This window comes from Balaenoptera ricei, chromosome 20, assembly GCF_028023285.1.
Source record: "Balaenoptera ricei isolate mBalRic1 chromosome 20, mBalRic1.hap2, whole genome shotgun sequence".
In the NCBI taxonomy this organism is placed as follows: Eukaryota; Metazoa; Chordata; class Mammalia; order Artiodactyla; family Balaenopteridae; genus Balaenoptera; species Balaenoptera ricei.
Window position 1 is genome coordinate 41929357 of NC_082658.1, and position 22854 is coordinate 41952210.

The 22854-nt window shown below is 41.5% G+C and overlaps 1 protein-coding gene across 2 annotated transcripts in view; it reads left to right on the forward strand.

Annotated features, from left to right (window-relative positions):
* Positions 1-22854, forward strand: part of AATF (apoptosis antagonizing transcription factor) — a 103049-nt gene that overhangs the window by 46687 nt on the left and 33508 nt on the right. For both annotated transcript variants that reach the window (XM_059907014.1, XM_059907015.1), the window contains exon 9: positions 22433-22500. In XM_059907014.1, coding sequence (XP_059762997.1) covers positions 22433-22500 — 68 coding nt within the window. The remainder of the gene's footprint in view (positions 1-22432; positions 22501-22854) is intronic.

Below are 22854 nucleotides of genomic sequence, written 5' to 3' on the forward strand. Positions count from 1 at the left end.
GAGTGATTAATATGGACGGCTGATGTGGTGGCTTTAATTGTATGCATTTGGATCGTAGTGTGAATAAGGAATGTGTGAAGCCATTCCTACGGTTAAGGCAATACTGTGTTCTTGCTGGCATGTATCTTTCCAGCAGTTCAGTTGATGGCTAAGAGTATGCTTTAAGGTTTGATTTGAACCTCCTCCTTTTAATTTGTTGTGGAAAACAGATCCCTTCTGTTCAGAGCAGTATTTCATTTTTAGGTTGACTTTGAAATGTTGCTGTTATTTAAGATGTGGATGATGTTTCTTAAAATTTTGATAACATTTATTACGTATAGACCTTTATGGTGACTTTAGAGAGGACGTGTATGTGAAGTACACAAATTTGAAGGTTGAAATTACAGTTAAAATTATAGGAGAGAGGGACTTCCCTGGTGGCGCAGTGGTTAAGAATCCTCCTGCCAATGCAGGGGACACAGGTTTGATCCCTGGTCCAGGAAGATCCCACATGCCGCAGAGCAGCTAAGCCCGTGCGCCGCAACTACTGAGCCTGCACGCCTAGAGCCCACGAGCCACAACTACTGAAGCCCACACATCTAGAGCCTGTGCTCCGCAACAGGAGAAGCCACCGCAATGAGAAGCCCGCGCACCGCAACGAAGAGTAGCCCCCGCTCGCCACAGCTAGAAAAAGCCCGCGTGCAACAACAAAGACCCAACGCAGCCAAAAAAAAAAAAAGTTATAGGAGAGAGTTAATCAGTTAGATTTCTTTAAGACATAATAAAGGTGTTAAACAAACTCCAAACCAATATCAATGTCCAATTAAACCCCAGTTTTAATAATTACAAGATTATTTTTTGACCATGTGTAAGAATTTTATTTGAGATGCATTCTAGTTCCTGTGCTGCTGTTGTTGATCTGTCAGTGTTTAGACCCAATACGGTATCAGCATCGGCACTGGATGGCATTGGATTGCCAGCGTGGGCTCACTGTTGTGCAGGCTGCACAGAATAGGAGCCCAGAAGCCACATTTTAAATTTATTTATTTATTCATTTATTTATTTATGGCTGTGTTGGGTCTTCGTTTCTTTTTTTTTTTTTTTTTTTTTTTTTTATGGCTGTGTTGGGTCTTCGTTTCTGTGCGAGGGCTTTCTCTAGTTGCGGCAAGCAGGGGCCACTCTTCATCGCGGTGCGCGGGCCTCTCATTATCGCGCCTTCTCTTGTTGCGGAGCACAGGCTCCAGACGCGCAGGCTCAGTAGTTGTGGCTCACGGGCCCAGTTGCTCCGCGGCATGTGGGATCTTCCCAGACCAGGGCTCGAACCCGTGTCCCCTGCATTGGCAGGCAGATTCTCAACCACTGTGCCACCAGGGAAGCCCAGGGTCTTCGTTTCTGTGCGAGGGCTTTCTCTAGTTGCGGCGAGCGGGGGCCACTCTTCATCGCGGTGCGCGGGCCTCTCACTATCGCGGCCTCTCTTGTTGCGGAGCACAGGCTCCAGACGCGCAGGCTCAGCAGCTGTGGCACACGGGCCTAGTTGCTCCGCGGCATGTGGGATCCTCCCAGACCAGGGCTCGAACCCGTGTCCCCTGCATTGGCAGGCAGACTCTCAACCACTGCGCCACCAGGGAAGCCCCCAGAAGCCACATTTTAAACTCAAGGTCGAGAAATTTCATCACAGGGCAGCGTCAGGGTAAGGCACACACGACTGGCTCTGATTTCTTTCAGTTTCCTTGCTTTAAAAAACACCGGAGCCTGACTTCAGTACTACTGCTTCGTTTAGACAAAGGTAAAAAAAACCTCAGAACAAAGCCTAAAATAGTACATTTGATGGAGCCAGCTAGGAAACAGATAAGAATTGGCTTAGAACTATTGAAGAAACTTTTCGAACACAAGTGGTACCTTGGCAGTTTACTAGGCAAATATGTGGCCAAAATTGCGTTTTCTATACTACTAATAAGCCCAGTGTCAGCTGGCTGAGTGTAAATTAAACACAGGACTCCAGCAGTATTTTAGTAGACCCAAGTAAAGAATTTAGCACTTCAGAAACGGGAAACACTACCTGTTTACTAAAGTAGGCATGATGTCTCCTTGTGAAATTATATTCAATGTATAGCTCCTTTAAAGTAAATTATAGGGACCATGACTTAGCATAGAAAGGGGAGGTTAATAAGCATCTTAAAATATGTGTATTGTAGATCTAGAATAGAACCTAATTGCTGTAAAGTTAGATAGCGTCTTTGAAAATCATCAATGCCAAACGACTTTTTACAAACTAGGGCCTAGAGGAAGTAAGTGACTAGGATAGGATCACCTCATTTAGGACATTGAAACCCATGTGCTCTTGTTCCCAGTTTGATTTTCTTTCTAGCATATTCTGCCGCCTTTTGATCTGACACACTTAAAAATCCACTTGAGCGTTTCCTTTTCAGATTTATATCTGTTTAGGAAATTGGAGATCCAGTGTATCTGTTTGCATTCTGACAATTCACATGTTACCACTTTTGTGCAATTATGAACTTCATTCACTTAACAACTGCTGTACCAGATGCTAGGTTTACAAAGACTAATAAGAGAAAACCCCTGCCCAAGGAATTTGTGTCATCTGACGAGCAAGATTCTCCTCAATTTTGTATAGTCACACAGCTCCTCTTGAAAAGTATGACTTTGGTAAAATTTAAGTGGTGAAAATAAATGGTGCAAGAGAGCAATCAGGTCCTTGATATAAAAACGTACATGTAGTTGCCTAGTGTTGTCTTACCACAAATGTGCCTCAGACATTCGTTAGCACACAGGTTTTTCCCTCAACAGACACCTGATCTAATTCCTAAAGTCATGTCTCAATAACCTGTAAAAGACTCTAAGAGATGCTGTTAGATATAAACTCTGGATAATAGTATAAATTCACTATTTTCCAGGCATATAGTCATTGTTAGAAGCCAGTATTGAGATGCCGGTATCCACTGAAACCAATTTCAGATTAGAAGAGCATTCAGGGGACTCCCCTGGTGGTCCAGTGGGTAAGACTACATGCTCCCAATGCAGGGGGCCTGGGTTTGATCCCTGGTCGGCGAACTAGATCCTGCATGCCGCAACTAAGAGTCCGCAGGCCGCAACTAAGCAGTCCGCACGCCGCAACTGAGACCGGGCACAGCCAAAATAAATAAATAAATATTAAAAAAGAAGAAGAAGAAGAGGAAGAGCATTCAGGGAGACACTGCTTTGGGAAAGATCCCTGGTCTTCTCCTTACTTGCTGCAAGTAATAATAAATCCTTCCTTCTCCTCCACCAAAAAAAAAGGAAAAAAAGAAGAGCATATTCAGGTTGGTGATGGGTATTTGAGGGTTCGTTTTGCTGTAGCCAACTTTTGTGTATTTTTGAAGTTTTCTGTAATAAAAAGTTAAGGAGAAGAAAAGCCTTCAGATTTCTTTCCTCCATTAATTGATTCAGCAAATAGGTGAGTATCTACTGTATATTTATTGAGTAACTGTTGTTCTAGGCTGTGCTGCCTAATGCAGTAGCCGCTAGCCATGTGTAGCTATTTAAATTGTAGTTAATTAATTAAAATAAGGTTGAAAATTCAGTTTGTCAGTCATGCTAGCCCCATTTCAAGTGCTGCAGCCACATGTGCTAGTGGCTACTGTAGTGGACAGTGCAAACACTGAGCATTCCCAGCATCACAGAAAGGTCTCTCGGAGCTCTTTTAGGGGCTGGAACAAAGCCAGGTCCTGCCCTCATGAGCATTCATTCTAGCTTAGAGACAGGATGATAGTGTGAGCCTGCAGTGGAAAACCATTAAAGAAGGGGGGTCTAGGGTAGGGATGGGATGGTCCAGGGATAAGGTGGTATTTGAGCAGAGCAGGAAGGGCAGAGAGCAACAGAACCATGTAGGTATTGGGGGAAGAGCGTTGGGGACAAAGGGAATGGCAAGTGCCAAGTCTCTGAGACATTGCAGAGGCTAGCATGTTCCAGGAAAGTCGGGGAGGCCAGTGCCACTGGGGTGAGTAGGTAAGAAAGAGTGGGCTAGGAGAGGAAGTCAGAGAGGTAATGGGGGGCCAGGTCCTGAAGGACCTTGTGGGCCACTGTAAGGCTTTGGCTTTCACTGTGACTGAGATGGGAAGCCACTAGAGGGTTCTGAACAGAGGAGTGACAAGATTGGACTGATATTTTTAAAGAATCGCTCTGATGACTGTGTTGAGAATAAACTCTAAGGAGGCAGGGTGGCAAACAGGAAATAGGAGACTCTCATGATAGTCTGGGCAAGGGATGGTGGTAGCTGGAACTAGGATGCTTTGGAGGGACTGCTGAGAAGTGGTTGGACTCTGAATTTATGCTGAAAGTTGAACTGACAGGATTGGTTGATAGGTTGTGTGTGGAGTGTGGAAAAGAGGTGTCCAGGACTTTAAGGTTTTTGGTCTGAGCAATTGGATGGATGAAGTTTCTGTTTACTGAGATGGGGAAAAACAGTGAGAGAAGCTAGTTTGGAGGAGAAATCTGGAACTCAGCTTTGGTTATACTAGGTTTTTTTCCCCCCATGGACCTGTGTTGGCTTTAATTATTTTGATTCTAAATCAGTTACATTAAGTTTAAGATACCTCTGAAGCATTCATAGGGAGTTGTTGAAGAGGTAGTTATGCATATAATTTTGGAGTTCATGGAGAGGTCTGAACAGAAGGTGTGAGTCTTAGAGCCATCAGATTGTATTTAATACCGTGAGACTGGATAAGATCACCTAGGGATTGAAGGTAGAGAGAAAAAGGGAAGAGATTCAAAGCCTAAATCCTGGGGCATTCCAAAATTTAGAGGCTGGGGAGCGAGAGGACCCAGCAAAGGTGTTTGAGAAGGTGAGAGAGAATAAAGGAAGAGTGATTTCCCAGGTTCCATATCAAAGTGTTTCAAGAAGGAGGGAATCCAGTATCATCCTGATACCAAAACCAGGCAAAAACATCACAAAGAAAGAAGATTGCAGACCAATATCTCTAATGAATATAGATGTAAAAGTCAACAATCTACTAGCAAACTCAGTCCAGCAACACATAAAGAAGATTATATACTATGACTAAGTGGGATTTAGCCCAGGAACGCAAGATTGTTTTAGCATCAAAAATCAATGTGGGACTTCTCTGGTGGCGCAGCGGTTAAGAATCTGCCTGCCAGTGCAGGGGACATGGATTCGAGCCCGGGTCCAGGAAGATCCCACATGCCGCGGAGCAATTAAGCCCATGCACCACAACTACTGAGCCTGCGCTCTAGAGCCTGCGGGCCACAACTACTGAGCCCGTGCACCTAGAGCCCCTGCTCCGCAACAAGAGAAGCCACTGCAATGAGAAGCCCGTGTACCACAAGGAAGAGTAGCCCCTGCTCGCTGCAACTAGAGAAAGCCTGCGTGCAGCAATGAAGACCCAATGCAGCCAAAAATAAATAAATAAATAAATAAATGTAAATAATCAGTTTATGTATGTATACATATAGGTGATTCACTTTGTTGTGCAGCAGAAACTAACAACATTGTAAAGCAATTATACTCCAATAAAGATATTAAAAAATCAATTAATGTAATATACCGTATTGATAGATAAGGACCAAAACCACATGATCATCTCAATAGATGCAGAAAAATATTTGACATCCTTTCATGATTAAAAAAAAAACACTCAACAAACTAGGGATAGAAGAGAACTTCCTTACCTAGTAAAGAACATCTGTGAAAACCCATAGCTAACATCCTATTCAGTGGTAAGACAGAAAGCTTTCCCCTAAGATTAGGAATATGGCAAGGATGTCCACTCTTGCCGCTAATATTCAACATTGTAGTGGAGATTCTAGCCAGGGCAGTTAGACAAGATAAAGAAATAAAAGGCATCCAAATTGGAAAAGAAGTAAAACTATCTCTTATTTGCAGATGGCATGATCCTATATATATAGAATCCCAAAGAAGCCACCAGAAAGCTGCTAGCTCTAATAAACAAATCTAGCAGAGTTGCAGGATACAAGATGAACACACAAAAATCAGTTGTGTTTCTATACACCAGCAGTAAGCAATCTGAAAAGGAAACTAAGAAAGCTATTCCATTTACAGTAGCATCCAAAAGCGTAAAATACCTGAGAATAAATTTAACCAAGAAGGTAAAAGACTTGTATGCGGAAAGCTATAAACATTGCTGAAGGAAATTTTAAAAGACCTAAATAAATGGAAAGCCATCCCATGTTCTTGGATTAGAAGACTTCATGTTGTTAAGATGACAGTACTCCCCTAATTGATCTACAGATTCAACATAATCTCTATCAGAATCCCAGCTGCCCTTCTGCAGAAATTGTTGAGCTGATCCTAAAATTCATATGGAAATGCAAGGGACCCAGAATAGCCAAAACAATCTTGAAAAATATCAAAGTTGGAGGACTCATTAATTTCAAAACTTACTGCAAAGCTACAGTAATAAAGATGTTGTGGTACTGGTATAAGGTTAGGCATATAGATCAATAGAATACAATTGAGAATCCAGAAATAAACCTTTACGTTTATGGTCAGTTGATTTTTGACAGGGGTGCCAAGACAATTCGATGGGGAGAGAAGTCTTTTGAATAAACAATGCTAGGACAACTGGATATCCACGTGCAAAAGAATGAAGCTAGAGCCCTCCCTCATACCTACACAAAGATTAACTTGAAGTAGATCATATACGTAAATACAAGAGCTAGAACTATAAAACTTTTAGAAGAAAACACAGGAATAAATCTTCATGACCTTTGGTTAGGAAATAGTTTCTTAAATATGACAACAAAAGCACAAGTGACAAAATGAAAAACAGATACATTGGACTTCATTGAAATTGAAAACTTTTGAGCTGTGAAAGTTACCATCAGGAGTGTGAAAAGACCCACAGAATGGGAGAAAATATTTGCAAATCATATATTTGATAAAGGACTGGTATCTAGAATATATAAAGAACTCTTACACTCAATAATAAAAGCAAATAACCTACTGAAAAATGGCAAATTATCTGAATAAACATTTCTCCAAAGAAGATATTTAAGTGACCAGTAAGGAAGAGATGCTCACCGTCGTTAGTCTTTAGGGAAATGCAAACCAGAACAACAGTGAATACTACTTTTCACTACTAGGATAGCTATAATCAAAAAAGACAGATGAGGGAATTCCGTGATGGTCCAGCGGTTAGGGCTCCATGCTTCCACTGAAGGGGCATGGGTTCAATCCCTGGTCTGGGAACTAAGATCCCGAGTGCCACACAGTGCAGCCAGAAAGAAAAAAACAACAACAAAAAAACACCAAAACAGAAAAAAAGACAGATGATAAGCTTTGGGAGGGTATGGAGAATTTGGAACCCTCATAACATTGCTGGGGGGAATATAAATTGGTGCAGCCTCTATGGAATATAGTTTGGTAGTTGCTCAAATCATTAAATATAGAGTTACCATATGACCTAGCAATTCTACTCTTAGGTATATACCCAAAATAAATAAAATTATATGTCCACACAGAACTTGTACCTGAATATTTGCAGCATTATTCATAATAGCCACAAAGGAAACAACCCAAATGGCTGTCAACTGATAAATGGATAAACAAAATGTGGTATATCCATATAATAGAATATTATTCGGCCATAAATAGGATAAACATGGATACATGTTTATCCATGCTACAACATGGATAAACCTTGAAAGCATTGTGATAAGTTAAGTGAAGCAAGGGATTCACAAAAGACCACCATATATTATATGATTTATGAAATGCTCTGAATAGGCACATTTATAGAAACAGAAAGTGGATTAGTGGTTGTTTAGGGCTGGGAGTGTTGGGGTGAAATGGGGAGTAACAGCTAATGAGTAATGGGTTTCTTTTGGGAGTGATAAAAATATTCTAAAATTGATTGTGGCGATGGTTGCACAACTCGGTGAATATACAAAACCATTGAATCGTACAATTTAAATTGGTGAATTGTATGGTATGTGAATGGTATCTGAATAAAGTTTTTTTTTTTTAAAGAAGAGAGTGACATACTATGTTAAATGTTGCAGATAGATCAAGTAAGATAAGGAGTGAGAATTGACCATTCGTTTTATTTATTTTTTAAGATTTTTTTTGTTTTTGATGTGGACCATTTTTAAAGTCTTTATTGAATTTGTTACAATATTGCTTCTGTTTTATGTTTTTGGTTTTTTGGCTGAGGGGCATGTGGAATCTTAGCTCCCTGACCAGGGATTGAACCCGCATCCCCTGCGTTGGAAGGCAAAGTCTTAACCACTGGACCGTCAGGGAAGTCCTGACCATTTGTTTTAGCACCATGGAAGCCATTGGTGACCTTCACAAAAACTGTTTTGGTAGAGTGATGAAGTGGGTTCAAGAGAGAACGGAGGGAGAAAAGTTGGAGACAGTGAGTGTAGACAGTCTCGAGGCGGCTTGTGCTAAAGGGAACAAATGGGGTAGCAGAGGGTCAGGAGCGAGTTTTTTGTTTGGTTCTAAGGTAGATGTCCTTTGTATGCTGTTTGTTTCCTGATGGAAATGATCCAGTAGAGGACAGCATGCATGTTTCAGGAATGAGGTCAGAATTGCTGGTGAGTACACAGTAGAGAGGGGATGGTCTGATGGACAGTTCGTCCGTAGGTATTGGAGGGAAGGCAGGTGTGTAGCTGCCCTTGCAAATAGCTGTGGGGTGGGAGCATGTGGAGGTTCTTATCGGAGTGCAGGGACTGGAGGTTGAGAAAGGAGGAGGTGTGGCAGAGTCACCTAAGCGAGCGGGAGAGTGAGTAGATGGGGAAACGAGTGGAGTTATCCGGTAGTACTGAAGACCCACATAAGGCTGGTGGAAATGATTTTAAAGTGAGTGAGACCAGTTCACTCCTTCTTGTCTTTTTCTCCAGTCAGCTCAGCCACATGGATGCAGGTACTGAGATTTAACATGGTTTGGGGTTTTGCCAAGGAAGTACAGGTACATGATCCCTTATCTGCAATTCTCAAAATTCAAAGAGTTCTGAAAACTCATAGTATTTTGTTTTGTTTGTTTTGGTAAGTTTGGTAGAACATTGTGGTGGCAACATCTGATCTGAATGGTTCTGAAGCTATATAAACCTATAAGGCTTTTATTTGTTCCACTTAGTGGAAATGTTCATGTATTTTGCTGCAGAAATATATTAATGTGTTTGACTTCGGGTTGCTGCCCCAGGCTTTACTGGGACATTTATGGTATAGACACTGTATCACCTTCCCCCAAATCGAGAAAGTTCTGGATTCCAAGACACATCAATCCTCAAGGGATTGTGAATCTGTATGACAAAGGGACAGCGTGCGGGGGAGTCGAGGATGTTTACCAGGAGTGACTATCCTGATGGACTGTGGAATTACATGCACCTGAGTAAGGAGAGAAGGGAGCATGTGAGGAGAGGAGGAGGCATGCTGAAAAGGTGGCAGGATCAATGGGTTATCGATCCTGGTGGGGCTGAAGAATTATTGGAGTCTGAATCCTGGAAAGAGAGGTTGAGGTTTGTTTCAGCTGGGCTTTTAATCCTTAAAGGACATAATTACAGAATACAAGTTGGTACTGCCCTTTTGGTTTCTTACTTGTGAATCCTTTTTAGTAAGATCTTCTCTAGTTCTGAATGACTCCCTCTTTATTCTTTCGGTACAAACGATATATTGTATGGTGTCATTAAAAGAATCATTGCCAAAGAATGCCCAGAAATAGTCAGTGATTGAGCTGGTGTCCCAAAGGATATATAAGCCCTCTCCTCACCTCTTTTTTTTTTTTTTTTAATTTTTATTTATTTATTTATTTATTTTTGGCTGTGTTGGGTCTTCGTTTCTGTGCGAGGGCTTTATCTAGTTGCGGCGAGCGGGGGCCAGTCTTCATCGTGGTGCGCGGGCCTCTCACTATCGCAGCCTCTCTTGTTGCGGAGCACAGGCTCCAGACGCGCAGGCTCAGTAGCTGTGGCGCACGGGCCTAGTTGCTCCGTGGCATGTGGGATCTTCCCAGACCAGGGCTCGAACCCATGTCCCCTGCACTGGCAGGCAGATTCTCAACCACTGTGCCACCAGGGAAGCCCCTCACCTTTTTTATAGATAGAATAAATATACATATACACACACACCAGGACATCTGCCTGGTGACCAAGGGACAGAATACTGGAAATGGGGGCTGTTGGAAGTTCTAAACAATAGCACTCCTGGCACATTGTAACTTTTGGTATAGATTAGGAAGAGTGGGTTAATGCAGTCACTTAGTCCTTGTACAATTCTTTTTATGTGTAGGAAAAAGAAAGGAAAAGCAAATTGGCAAAAAGAAGTTCTTTAGCAGTCGAATTGCCTAATTCTCACTCTGTCTTCACACATCAGAACCTAATACTGATAGTGATTTACTTACACTTCTAGTTAATAAGTAGACATTGGGAGACACTATATATCACACCTAATGGAACATATGGGGTCTGATGAGAAAGTTTTCTGTTTTGACTAATAAATTTTAACCCAAATGGCCAAGCCAAGTGAAATATCATGGCCTTTGAAATATTTTAGAACTTGTGCTGAGAAAACAGTGTGACTTTATTCAGTGAATAGATTTATCATCCCTTCCAAATCACAGGCCTTTAGCTCCAGCTCTGGAGTGGAGGCACGAGGCAACACTGAATCAGAAAGTGGAAAAACTAATCAATCCTTAGAGACCAAGGGCAGTGAGGCAGAGTTAGCTGACTTTTTCAGTGGTAGCCTCTAGCTGTACATTTTCTGATTTTAGTAAGCAAAGGTGGGTTATCTGTAACTTCAGTAGTAAGATGCACTTGGGTTTTATTCCTACACCCTGATTTCCCTCCATTCTTCCCTGTGTTATTATTCTGGTAAATATTGTGCTTGCCACTGCAGAAGTTGGGTGCTTTTCATCTTTGATCACAATATCTAGAACTCAACTCTTTCCTTTTAGAAATATCATTGAATAGTCACTGTGTACGAGGCCGTGTGCGGAGTTCTGTGGGAGGAGAGAATTTGAGTGAGAGTGTACCCTGCCCTCAAGACGCTTACAGCCAAGCAAGGGAGACGACATGAACTTAGACAACCAGAGTGCTTGGCGAGGGGGTGATAAAGAATTCAGGAGAGGGAGAGATTAATAACAGTCTGGGAGAATTAGAGAAGGCTGCCGGGAGGAGATGGCATTTGATCCAGGCCCTTGCAAAAGGATAGAGAGGGTGATCTGGAGGGTGAGGTTGAGGGGCAGGCTGAGGAGGAGGGGACTGGGGGAGCAGGGGTGGTGGGGTGGTCACAGATCATGGAAAGGGAAGAGCAGTTAGTTGTCCTAATAGAATAAATGATAAGGGAGAGCATCGCTTTTGCCCCAATTTAGCATGGCCTAGTTTGGGAAAGCTCTGCAAGTAATAGCCTACTTGACAAGTATTGACTCACTATTTTTTGTGAATCTTCTGTGCTTTTTACATTTTCTTCCTTCCATTCTGCTTTTCCTTCATTTCATGTCTTGTTTGTTATCCACTGTTGACAACCAGTAGAAAGGAACATTGAATTACTGTACTTGTTCATTGCTGTTGTTAGCAGCTGTCGTGATTCAGCTCTGGAAGGTGTTGAATTTTCTTGTCCCAAATTGCATTTTGTGATTATCTGATGAGTATTGTTATCTGATGTTGACAGTGTTTCTCTTTATTGGAATACTTACATTTTGCTAAGTGCTTTACTTTTATCATCTTTTAAAATCACAAATCAACTTTATGAGGTACAGTTATTATGAGGAAACTGAGTCTCACTCAGAGAGGTCATATAACTTGTCCCAAACTACGCAGCTAGTAACGGGCATAGCTGGAATTCAGAACCCAGATATGTCAGACTCCAAAGCCCTGGCGTTTTACGGACTCATTGGCAAATGTTTACAGTTACATTGAACCATGGGGCGCACTCACTCACAGAATTGAAAGCTCATATCTGGAAACATGAGATCTCAGAAAATGGGAGATGGAAACCTGCAACTGAGATTTGACAAACCTATTTCATAGATAAAAGATATTTAAATAGAAAACGCTATACTGAAATTAATTCAGATCTTTATTATAAAGATGTCAAGACACCTTTCTTGTAGTAAAAAACCAACTTGAAGATACTACAGGAAGGGGTCAGGGTGTGGGGGGGTGGTTAGAGGAAGCACAAAAGATCTGTTTCCCCTCTTCTTTTCCCGAGAAGAACCAAGTTTTTTCTTTGGGAAATAAGACCCAAGAGGGAGGCTAGATCTGCATCATTTTAACAGTAAAATAATGAGAGGTGTTTAAGATCTTTCCATTCATTTGGATTAAATAGTTTTTTGTTTTTGTTTTTTTAAATTCAGGTACTCTTGGGATGGTTAAAAAAAAAGGGTAATTCCTACCCACTTAAACCACCCAGTTCTCTAGGCCCTGTGTGAGATGTGAGAGAAGGAGAATATTGTTTGGGGGAGGAAGTGCTGGTAATGGGTAGTGATAAAAACAAGGAGGTTCCTCGGTTGCTTGGGTAGCTAGTGGTGCTCTGGATTAGAGGCAGGGTATTACAAAGTACGATTCCTTTTGTTTAAAAACAGAAGGAGTATGTGTGTGTGTGTGTGTGGTAAAGTAAACAAAAATTTGGTATTTTCTGCCAGAAGCAATTTTTCCCCCTGTGTGTGTATGTATGTTTATTGAGCTCCTTCTATGGCCAGTGGACGGGATAGAGTGGTGAGCACAGTCAGATACATTCTCTGCTCTCTGTGAGGTAGACAGTCGGCCAGTGGAGGAAATAGACAATAGACATGTAATCCACTAATAAAATGTAAATTAAGTACAGCAAGAACATCACGTGAATGCGTATAGAGGGGTGCAGTTAAGAGAGGCTTTCCTGAGGAAAAGGTGGTTGAGCTGAGATTTAGCGAATGAGGAGAGAAGGTGGGATGTAAGCCGGTTAATGGCTAGGGAAGCATGTTCCAGGCAGTTGCAGGTGCAAAGAAGGGCTGCATGATGGGAGCGAGCCTGGGAGCATTTCAGGTACAAAAGGAGTGCTGGTGGGACTGGAGCACCGAGGTGGAAGTTTAGGCTGGAGACGTAGGTAAAGGGGCCTTTAGGCTGCAATAAGAATTTTATACTCTGGCATACTTGCATTTTGAAAATATTACTCTGACTATAAGGAGCAGAACAAAATGAAGGAGGGGCAAGTGTAAATGTCAGGAATCGTTACACTAACTCAGGTGAGACCACGTCTGTTTCGTTCTTCATTGTTTCCCCAGTGTACTAAATGTTTATGGAATGAAGATGATGATAGCCTATACTAGGGTACAGGCAACGGAGATAGAGAAAAATAGACAGGTTCATGAATTGGTGGATCACATATATAAGTCTCAGAGATAGATTAGATATTGAGTGTAAGGGAAAAGGAATTCCAGGGATAACTCTTAGGTCATTGAAGCCTTGAAAATAGAATGAAATTCTTGGGGGGGAGCATATGGAGTGAGAAGAAAAGAAAACTTGGGACTTCCCTGGTGGCGCAGTGGTTAGGAATCCACCTGCCAATGCAGGGGACACAGGTTCAAGCCCTGGTCCGGGAGGATCCCACACACTGCGGAGCAACTGAGCCTGTGAGCAACAACTACTGAGCATGCGTGTGACAACTACTGAAGCCCGTGCTCCACAACAAGAGAGGCCACCGCAATGAGAAGCCTGCGCACCACAACAAAGAGTAGGCCCTGCTCACCGCAACTAGAGAAAGCCTGCGCACAGCAACGAAGACCCAGCACAGCCAAAAATAAATAAATAAATAAATTAATTAATTAATTAATTAATTTAAAAAATAAAGAAAGCTTGGAACTGAGTCTTGAGGGATGTTAGCATTTAATGTTTGGGTAGAGGAGCTGGCTGAATATGGCGTAAAACGAAGGAGGTGCCTCAAAGATGCCAAGAAAAGGGTGTTTCAGGAAGGTGAGATGTCCAGCGTCACTTGCTGCTTCAAGAAGTCTAGAAGGATGAGTTGTGACAGATGTCCATTAGACCCGGGCATCTTGAGACCTGGGCCTGAGGTGTTTCAGTAGAATAATGGAGCCAGAACTGTTGGGTGGTGCAGAGTTGGTTGAGGAGTGAGTGGGCAATGTGCAAAGGGGACAGAGAAAAAATAGTTACCTACGGACAGTGGGTCATCTTATGGCGATTTTATACTATAGGTGTGGACAATATAGTATATGTGAATTTATCTTTTGTATGCTTCAAATATAGTATGAAAATTGCAGATGACTCCTTTTGGGTATAATTTGAAAGACTGGAGATCTGAGAACTTAAAAAAAAAGGGTAGTAAAACAGGAGTTAGAGCAGAAATAGATATTTCTTCAGTAAGAATTCCTGTGGGAGCTAGAGAGGAAGCTGAAGGAAGAGTAAACCCAAGCCTTAGGAATCCGCTTTTTATATCTATCAGTAAGGGAGGGGCTGAAACACATGTAAGAGGGGTTGACTGCACTTCTTTCATGTGCTATGTATTGGGGAGGGAGTTTGAAAAATCCTGACTCGGCGAGGCTAAGTAAGTTACATACAGGGTTGCCCCAACCTTTTTTCCATCTCAAGCGTCTGTGGCTATGAACCATGGAAACCTGAGAGGTAGGAGTCAGTAACTGTGGGTTACAAATTCAGAAAGCCAGGGAATATGAGGCTATAAAACCAAATGCTTTAAAAATTACTTGGATTTTTGATAAGGGTGCCAAAACAATTCAATGGGGAAAAGTATAGTCTTTGAAGGGACTTCCCTGGTGGTGCAGTGGTTAAGAATCCACCTGCCAATGCAAGGGACATGGATTCCATCCCTGATCTGGGCAGATCCCACATGCTGCAGAGCAGCTAAGCCCGTGTACCACAGCTCCTGAGCCTGCGCTCTAGAGCCCGTGCTCCACAACAAGAGAAGCCACCACAATGAGAAGCCCACGCACCAGAACAAAGAGTAGCCCCTGCTCGCCGCAACTAGAGAAAGCCCGCGCACAGCAACGAAGACCCAACGCAGCCAAAAAAAAAAAAGCACAAAAAACAATGTATTCAAATAAAAGTAAATCTATAAAAAAAAGAATAGTCTTTGAACAAATGGTGCATTTGGATATCCACATGCAATAGAATGAAGTCGGACCCCTACCTCATACCACACATAAAAGTTAACTCAGACTGTATCCTAGATCTAAATATAAGAACTAAAATTATAAAGCTCTTAGAAGAAAACGTGGGAGTAAATCTTCATGACCTTGGGTTAGGCAGTGGCTTCTTAGATACAATACCAAATACACCAATGATAAAAGAAAAAATTGGACCACATCAAAGTTAAAAACTTCGATGACAATCCACAGAATGGGTGTTAATAAGGGACTGGTATCCAGAGTATATAAAGAACTCATAAAACTCAATCATAAAAAGACAACCTAATTAAAGAACAGGCAAAGCATCTGCATAGACATTTCTCCAAAGAAGATATGCAAATGGCCAGTAAGCACAGAATGATGATTAACTTCATTTGCCATCAGGGAAATGCAAATCAAAACCACAATGAGATAATACTTTACACCCACTAGGGTGGCTATAATGAAAAAGTCAGGTAATAGCAAGTGCTGGCAAGGATGTGGAGAAGTTGAACCCCTCATATGCTGGTAGTGGGAAGGTAAAGTGATGCAGCATTTTTGAAAGACAGTCTGGCAGTTCCTCAAAATGTTAAACGTAGAGTTAACTGCATGACCTAGCAATTCTCCTCTTAGGTATAAACCCAAGAGAGATGGAAGCATATGTCCACACAAAGACTAGTACATGAATGTTCATAGCAGCATTATTCATAATAGCCATAAAGTGGAAGTAACCCAAATGTCCCTCAATGGTGAATGGCTAAACAAAATGTGGCATATACATACAAAGGAATATTTTTTTTATGCACATCATACAAAAATACTCTGTATGATCAATTTTATTACAAACATGAAATTTTAAAGAATTTTTATTGGAGTATAGTTGATTTACAATGTTGTATTAGTTTCAGGTGTACAGCAAAGTGATTCAGTTATACATATACACCTATCCACTCTTTTTTTAGATTCTTTTCCCATATAGGCCATTACCGAGTATTGAGTAGCGTTACCTGTGCTATACAGTTGGTCCTTATTAGTTATCTGCTTTATATATAGTAGTGCGTATGTGTCATTCCCAGTCTCCCAGTTTATCCCCCACTCCCCGCTTATCATGACCGTAAGCTTGTTTTCTGCATCTGTGGCTCCACGCAGCAGTGGACGATGCCACGGCATCTGCGAAGGAATGTTACTCAGCCATAAAAAGGAAGTACCAACATATGCTGCAATGTGAATAAAGCTGGAAAACCTGTTAAGTGAAATAAGCCAGTCATATATTATATGATCCTCTTTATATGAGATGTCCAGAATGGGCATCTCTATAAAGACAGAAGGGTTAGTGGTTGCTTAGGGCAACTGGGGGTATGTGGCTGGTGGATGCTAGGGATGACAGCTAGTATGGGGTTTCTTTTAGGTGGGATGAAAATGTTCTGAAATTAAATATGATTGCACAGTTCTGAATTTACTAGAAAGTGCTGAATTATATACACTCTGAATGGGTGAATTGTATGGTAAGTGAATTATAGCTCAATAAAGTTGTAAACAGTTATTTGGCATTATCTGCAGCAAATCAAAATAAATGTTATTGGTATTATTTCTAGTATGTTTTCATGTTTTATTTTAGGGAACAGAAAAATATTCATAAGAGCTTTAATCAGTATATCCTTGATCCTCTTGTCCTGTAGGAATTGTAAAATTTCTCAGTGTGAATTTGCAGACTGGAAGGATTTTCCAGAAACATCTATACTCTTTCCTCTGGACATTGCTAAATAAATACCGGCAGACTCTTCTTGGGTTCTCCATTACCTAAGAAATGTTAAAATACTGTTGTGCTGAGAAGTCCTGGAGGGTAAAACCTTCTGATACTTTAAGGTTTTTTTTTTTTTTCTTTATATAGTTACTTGCATGTTTTTATTTTTTTAGAAGAGGGAACACTTTTATTTGTTTATTTATTTATTTTTGGCTGCATTGGGTCTTGGTTGCTGTGCGCGGGCTTTCTCTAGTTGAGGCAAGCGGGCTTCTCATTGTGGTGGCTTCTCTTGTTGCGGAGCACGGGCTCTAGGCAAGCGGGCTTCAGTAGTTGTGGCACGCAGGCTCAGTAGTTGTGGCGCATGGGCTTAGTTGCTCTGTGGCATGTGGGATCTTCCCGGACTAAGGCTCGAACCCGTGTCCCCTGCATTGGCAGGCGGACTCTTAACCACTGCACCACCAGGGAAGTCCTACTTACATGGTTTTAAATGACTTGTTTATATGACTGTTGATTTATTGATGTCTGTCATTTTTCAAATCCTCTCTTGATTTCCCATTGTGGTAGTGAGGCCCTGCTCCCTCCTCACTCCCGATACTTCAGTTCTCCATTCTCCTGTTGTACTTATTGTTGCAGTTTGTGAAAACAATTGTTTCCAATATTATGATTAAATAAATGTTCACAAATGATGTACTATGATTACATTTCCTTACAAATTTGTTTTTTCCTAGAGCGAATAATACCCGCTTTTAAAAGATGTACTTAACCTATCATTTTCCCCCTTTCTCCTGGAGCTCCCTGGACTCTTCCTTTCTGGGACAGGCTCTCTGGGGCTGTGCCATCTGTAGTCCTGGGACTTGCCTCACTTCTTTCCTGAGGTAGACCTGCTTTCTAACATCTCCTGTCTTCGTCCTTCTTGCCGTATGCTCTCATTTTACTGAGGCACAGCTTCCTGTGAAAGAGTGTGTGGAAAGTAAATTGTTGAGTTCTTGCCTATGTGAAATGCTTTATGTAACTCTCATACTTGGTTAGTCTTTTGGCTGTGTATGGAACTTGAGGTTGACAGTCATTTTCCTCAGAATTTTGAAGGCCTTGCTCTGCTGTCCTCTGGCATCCGTTATTGCTACTGAGATGTCTAATCCCATTTAGATTTACAGTCCTTAATATTTAGGGTGACTGTATAACTCATTGTCAGAACTAGGACCCTTGAGGTGCTAGCCTGAAAGAATAGCAGAACAGCAGGCATTAACCAGGACTCTGGGGTAGCTGGGGCCATGTGGACACCCTCTTTACATGTGACCTATTTTTCCTCTAACCATTTAGGATCTTCTCTTTGCTTCTGGAGTTCCACATTTCATGATGATGTGTCTTACAAAAGGTCTTTTTTCCTTCATTGCACTAGGTTGCACTAGGTTGTGGTGGGTTCATTCTCGTCCTTCGATTTGGGGAAGTTTTAAAAATTATTTCATTAATAATTTTCTCCTAGCCTTTGTTAGGCAGGTGTTTGACATTCTGGATTATCCTCTAAGTTTTTTTCTTCTCTCATAAATAATCAAGGGAATATCATCTTTTTACCTTCTTGTTTTATATCTAAGAGATTTTTGTACATTTATCTTCCAGTTATTCTATTGAAATTTTTAAATATTTCTGTTTTGCGTTTAATTTCTTGTTTTATTCTTTTCTCATAGCATCCCGTTCTTGTGGAAATGTGTCTTCTCTCACTTCTCTGAGGTCATCCATCGTTCTTTTCTCTTTCTTTTCTTTTTCTTTCTTTTTTTTTGTGTGCGTTTGTTCTCTGCATTGCTTTCTTGAGTCCCTTTTTTTTCTGTTTGTTCTGGTCTGTGTCTGAAGCTTTCCTCAGATGCTGGTGATCCTTAACTGTCCCTTCGTGTTTCAGAGTAAGGCACTCCAAAGTGTCTCTGAAACCTGGGCAGAGCTTTTTGGCTCCTTTATATATAATTTTGCTGTGAACGAACGTCTTGGTTGTCAGAACTTGGATATCTTATTTTCTGGGGAGGTGGGGGATGACCATGCAGTTTCTCCAGAAAAGGCCCCTCTGCTCTCCTGCCTAGGAAATTTTACACATGGTGCTAGCGTGCTGTGTAGAGGATGGGGGAAGGAGACAGAAGGTCCTAGAGATGAGCGTCGAGCCTTTCCCTTATGCCCCATCTCAGCCTTCCGTGCCTCGTATCTCTCAGTATGGAGCTTTTGTGGCTCAGTTTTTCCAGAGAATAAAGCTTCTTTTCTCGCTGTGGGGTAGTCACTTGGCTGTGTGGGGTAATGGAGAAAGCCCTGTGGTTCTGCCCCCACCCCCTTCTCCACCTGTCAGGGTAACTGCCCTCCAAGAGCTCATCTCACAGGGATTCTGTGGGCCTCATTAGCTCTACCCTCACCTTTATTCCCTCTGGACATTTGGGTGATAACTTCCTTTTACTCCTTCATCTCCTGACTGTCTTTGAAAATTTTGTGAAAAGCTACTCTCATTAGCTCTCCCTTTTCTCTTCTTTCCTTTTTTATTTTTTAATTAATTAATTAATTTATTTATTTATTTTTGGCTTGTTCAGTCTTTGTTTCTGTGCAAGGGCTTTCTCTAGTTGCGGCGAGCAGGGGTCACTCTTCATCGTGGTGTGCGGGCCTCTCACTGTCGCGGCCTATCGTTGCGGAGCACAAGCTCCAGACGCGCGGGCTCAGTAGTTGTGGCGCACGGGCTTAGTTGCTCCGCGGCATGTGGGATCTTCCCGGACCAGGGCTCGAACCCGTGTCCCCTGCATTGGCAGGCAGATTCTCAACCACTGCGCCACCAGGGAAGCCCTTTCTCTTCTTTCTTGCAGATTAATACATTTATTTTTTTCCCTCTGCTGTCTTTCAGAGGAGTTGAGAAGGGAGAAGAGATAGACTAATGTGTTCAAAGTGCCATTTTTAACTGATTCTGGCATGCATTTTTCCAGACAAAGTATTATAAATGTTGATTAGATTCTGAATAGTACTATCGGTGCCATTCCTCACATATGTTGTTATGGGTTAAATAGGTTTTTGTGGGCTGACGTGGAAACCCAGCTACATCTATGATTTTCCCCTAGAACTAGAGAAACAATCAAGCCTTTCTGAATTGACTCTCTGGAGGAATTATAACAGACTGGAACAAAAATATTTCATATATCTCTCCATTTTCCAAATCACATAGAAAATTAGGACTATTGTATCATTATTGTTGAAATAAAAAGCTCCAGTAACTAACAGAAGCCGGAATTTTAATGGAAAAGTTTGGTCATAAAGTTAAGCTATGAAAATTGAACTGAGAAGCAAAGCTAAGTTCTTCAGCAGTATCCCTAAAACTTCATTTTTCGGCAACTTTTTTGAAAGCATTTTTCCTAATTAAATTTAAGCCCAGTGATAGTCAGAGCTGTGGGAAATAGCAATAGCCACGAGAAGCATTTGTTTACTTATTTTCTTGCTGCTTTCTTATTCCTGCCTTGCACACAAAGGGTCTTCTGAAACATTGGACTGAATAAACTAGACTCAGCCAGATAGACCAATAAAACTCTCTTCCTAACCATGAATGACTAAGAATAGCTGTGAGACACTTGGGTAGTGAAAATGCAACCCAGAATATGTAAAGTACACAGGGTGCTTGAGAGTAAATGCTGCACCAGCTTGGTGTTGGAACTGCAGAGACCACTGCGAGTGTAACAGACCCACTGCGGTCATGCGGCTCCCGTTTCCAGCCTCCCACGTTGTGCTGGGGCAGCCTTCCCTGAGCGCTCCTTCCCAGTAGCCGTGATGGCCCCAGTCTCAAGGGATCAGAGACTATTAGGAAAACCAGGAATTGTGGCTGTTATCTCTTATGTGGCTGGAACGAGGTAAGGGCAATGAGATGTAGTGATTCCATTATTTTCCTTCTTTTTTATTTTGTTTTCTCTTCTCCTTTTTTATTAAAAGAAAAAAAGATTCTTTTTTTAACCTCTCCCCACCCCCCTTCCCCTAACCTTGCTTTTGACAGGATGTTGACTAGGAACCAGAGCCCATTTTGGCTTAGCCTTAAGGGCAGCTGTTTACAGAGTAACGGTGTTACATAGGGTTCCTGTGTCGTATGTCTGTGTAACACTGGATTTGGATCTTGTATTTAGCTGCCAGAAGTGACTGTGATGAAGTAGCGGAGATAAACTGATAGATTGGCTGCCAGAAAGATGTTGGGAGTCAATCAGATAAACAGGGTAGAGAAATAGCTTGCTGTTTTCTAGTGATAATAAACCAGAGGCCTCTGCTCCCACATTTTTAAACGTAATTGCCATCGTAGTAATAATGTCTAAAATAAGCAAATGAGAAAACATCACAGGAGGTTTTTTATTTGCGATTGAGATGTCCTTTTCCCTTTTGCAATAAAGTTTCGTCCTATATGGAAATGAATATTTTTACAAATTTGTTTTACTTCTTCCAGTGCCTACTTACATAAACAAATGACAATTAGAGAGTGAACTACTTTCGTAGGAATTTATCCCTCCGTCCTTATCCTCCCACAGGCTTTGGCTGTTTAACTTGATGAACTATCTATATTGCTCCCATGCCTCACCTACAAAATAATTACTTATTTTTGTGAAGAAACAAGTTTTAAAGTCAAACCTGTGTTATTGACAGGTGATAAGCAGGAAGGAGTTTATTTTAGTGTCTTCCCTTGGATTTCTCTCAGAAGATTTTTGGAATTTTAATCTCTGTTGCTGTTTCCCTGCACTTGTGTAGGAGAGATGATATCTAGTTTTATTATTGTAATTTAAAATTCTCCTTCTTTAGTGTTTAACTTTTAAATCCATTGCTTCTTCTCACTTGGGACTTTGAGATCCAATGCAAATTCTTCAGTCTGTGTGAAAGATACAGATTTAGGCTTTGATTGCATGCGGTGGAATACCCAGTACTAAGAGGAGAGTAGGAGAGTGATTTAGAGTTCCCATGGAGTTAATTGTGGGGATGAGAGACCGGCTGTCTGTGTTGTGTTTCCAGTACGCACATACGACTTTCTTTAGGTTCCTTCTCAAAGTTGTGGCGGCTGTGAATGTGTTGGTGTCATATACGGTTAAATTATTTATTAGTAAGCATGCTAGGGTACCAGCTGTGGAAAGCAAGAGAGTGAAGTCCACACTTTTAGTTATATCTAATAAAGGCTTTTTGCCTAAGGAAGACCTTCCTGACTGCTGGAGGTTGTAGGTCAGAAGTTAACCATGTACCATTATCCTATTGGTGAGAAGCTGATGTGTTTTCCTCTTTGCCACCCAGCCCTTCCCACCTGACCTTTTATAGATTCTCCACTGGTATCGATGAGGTGGACAAAACTAATCATAAAAACAATGAAGGGAATGTTGCATACTCATTGATCCATTTGAAATGAACTGCAGTACAATAAGTCTTTCAAATGGACTTTGTTCTCAGCTATTGCTTATAGCTCTTTTTAAAGATATATAAATATGAAAGGGTTAATGGGAATTCAGTCATGCTCTTGCCACTGAGTTGTCCCTTATTGATTGTAGTTTAGAGCTGTCACTATGCCATTCAGAATCCCTCCTGTGCCCTTTTAAAGTCAGTTGGTTCTGGGAGATGATAAATAAATCACTTGCTTTCCTTTTTCCCCTAGCTCCTTCGAGAACTCATAGAACGGAAGACCAGCTCCTTGGATCCCAATGATCAGGTGGCCATGGGAAGGTAATTTAGATATGGCTTTCTATTCATACAAGTAACCTGTATAATAGTTTCTCCCTCTGAGTCTCCTTAATTCAGCCTCCAACGCAATGATTGGCCCTATAGTTATAAAAGTTGAGAGTTCCCTGGTGGCCTAGTGGTTAGGATTCCGGACTTTCACTGCCGTGGCCCGGGTTCAATCCCTAGTCAGGGAACTGAGATCCCACAAGTCCTGCGGCACAGCCAAAAAGAAAAAGGTAAGCTAGATAACAAGAGCTAGACAGACAAAGTGATGGAAATTGTTTACCCTACATTGCCTTAAGTGCAGTTTGACTAAGAGATTATAAAATGCCTGTAGGTGTTTATTTTAGGGTTTGT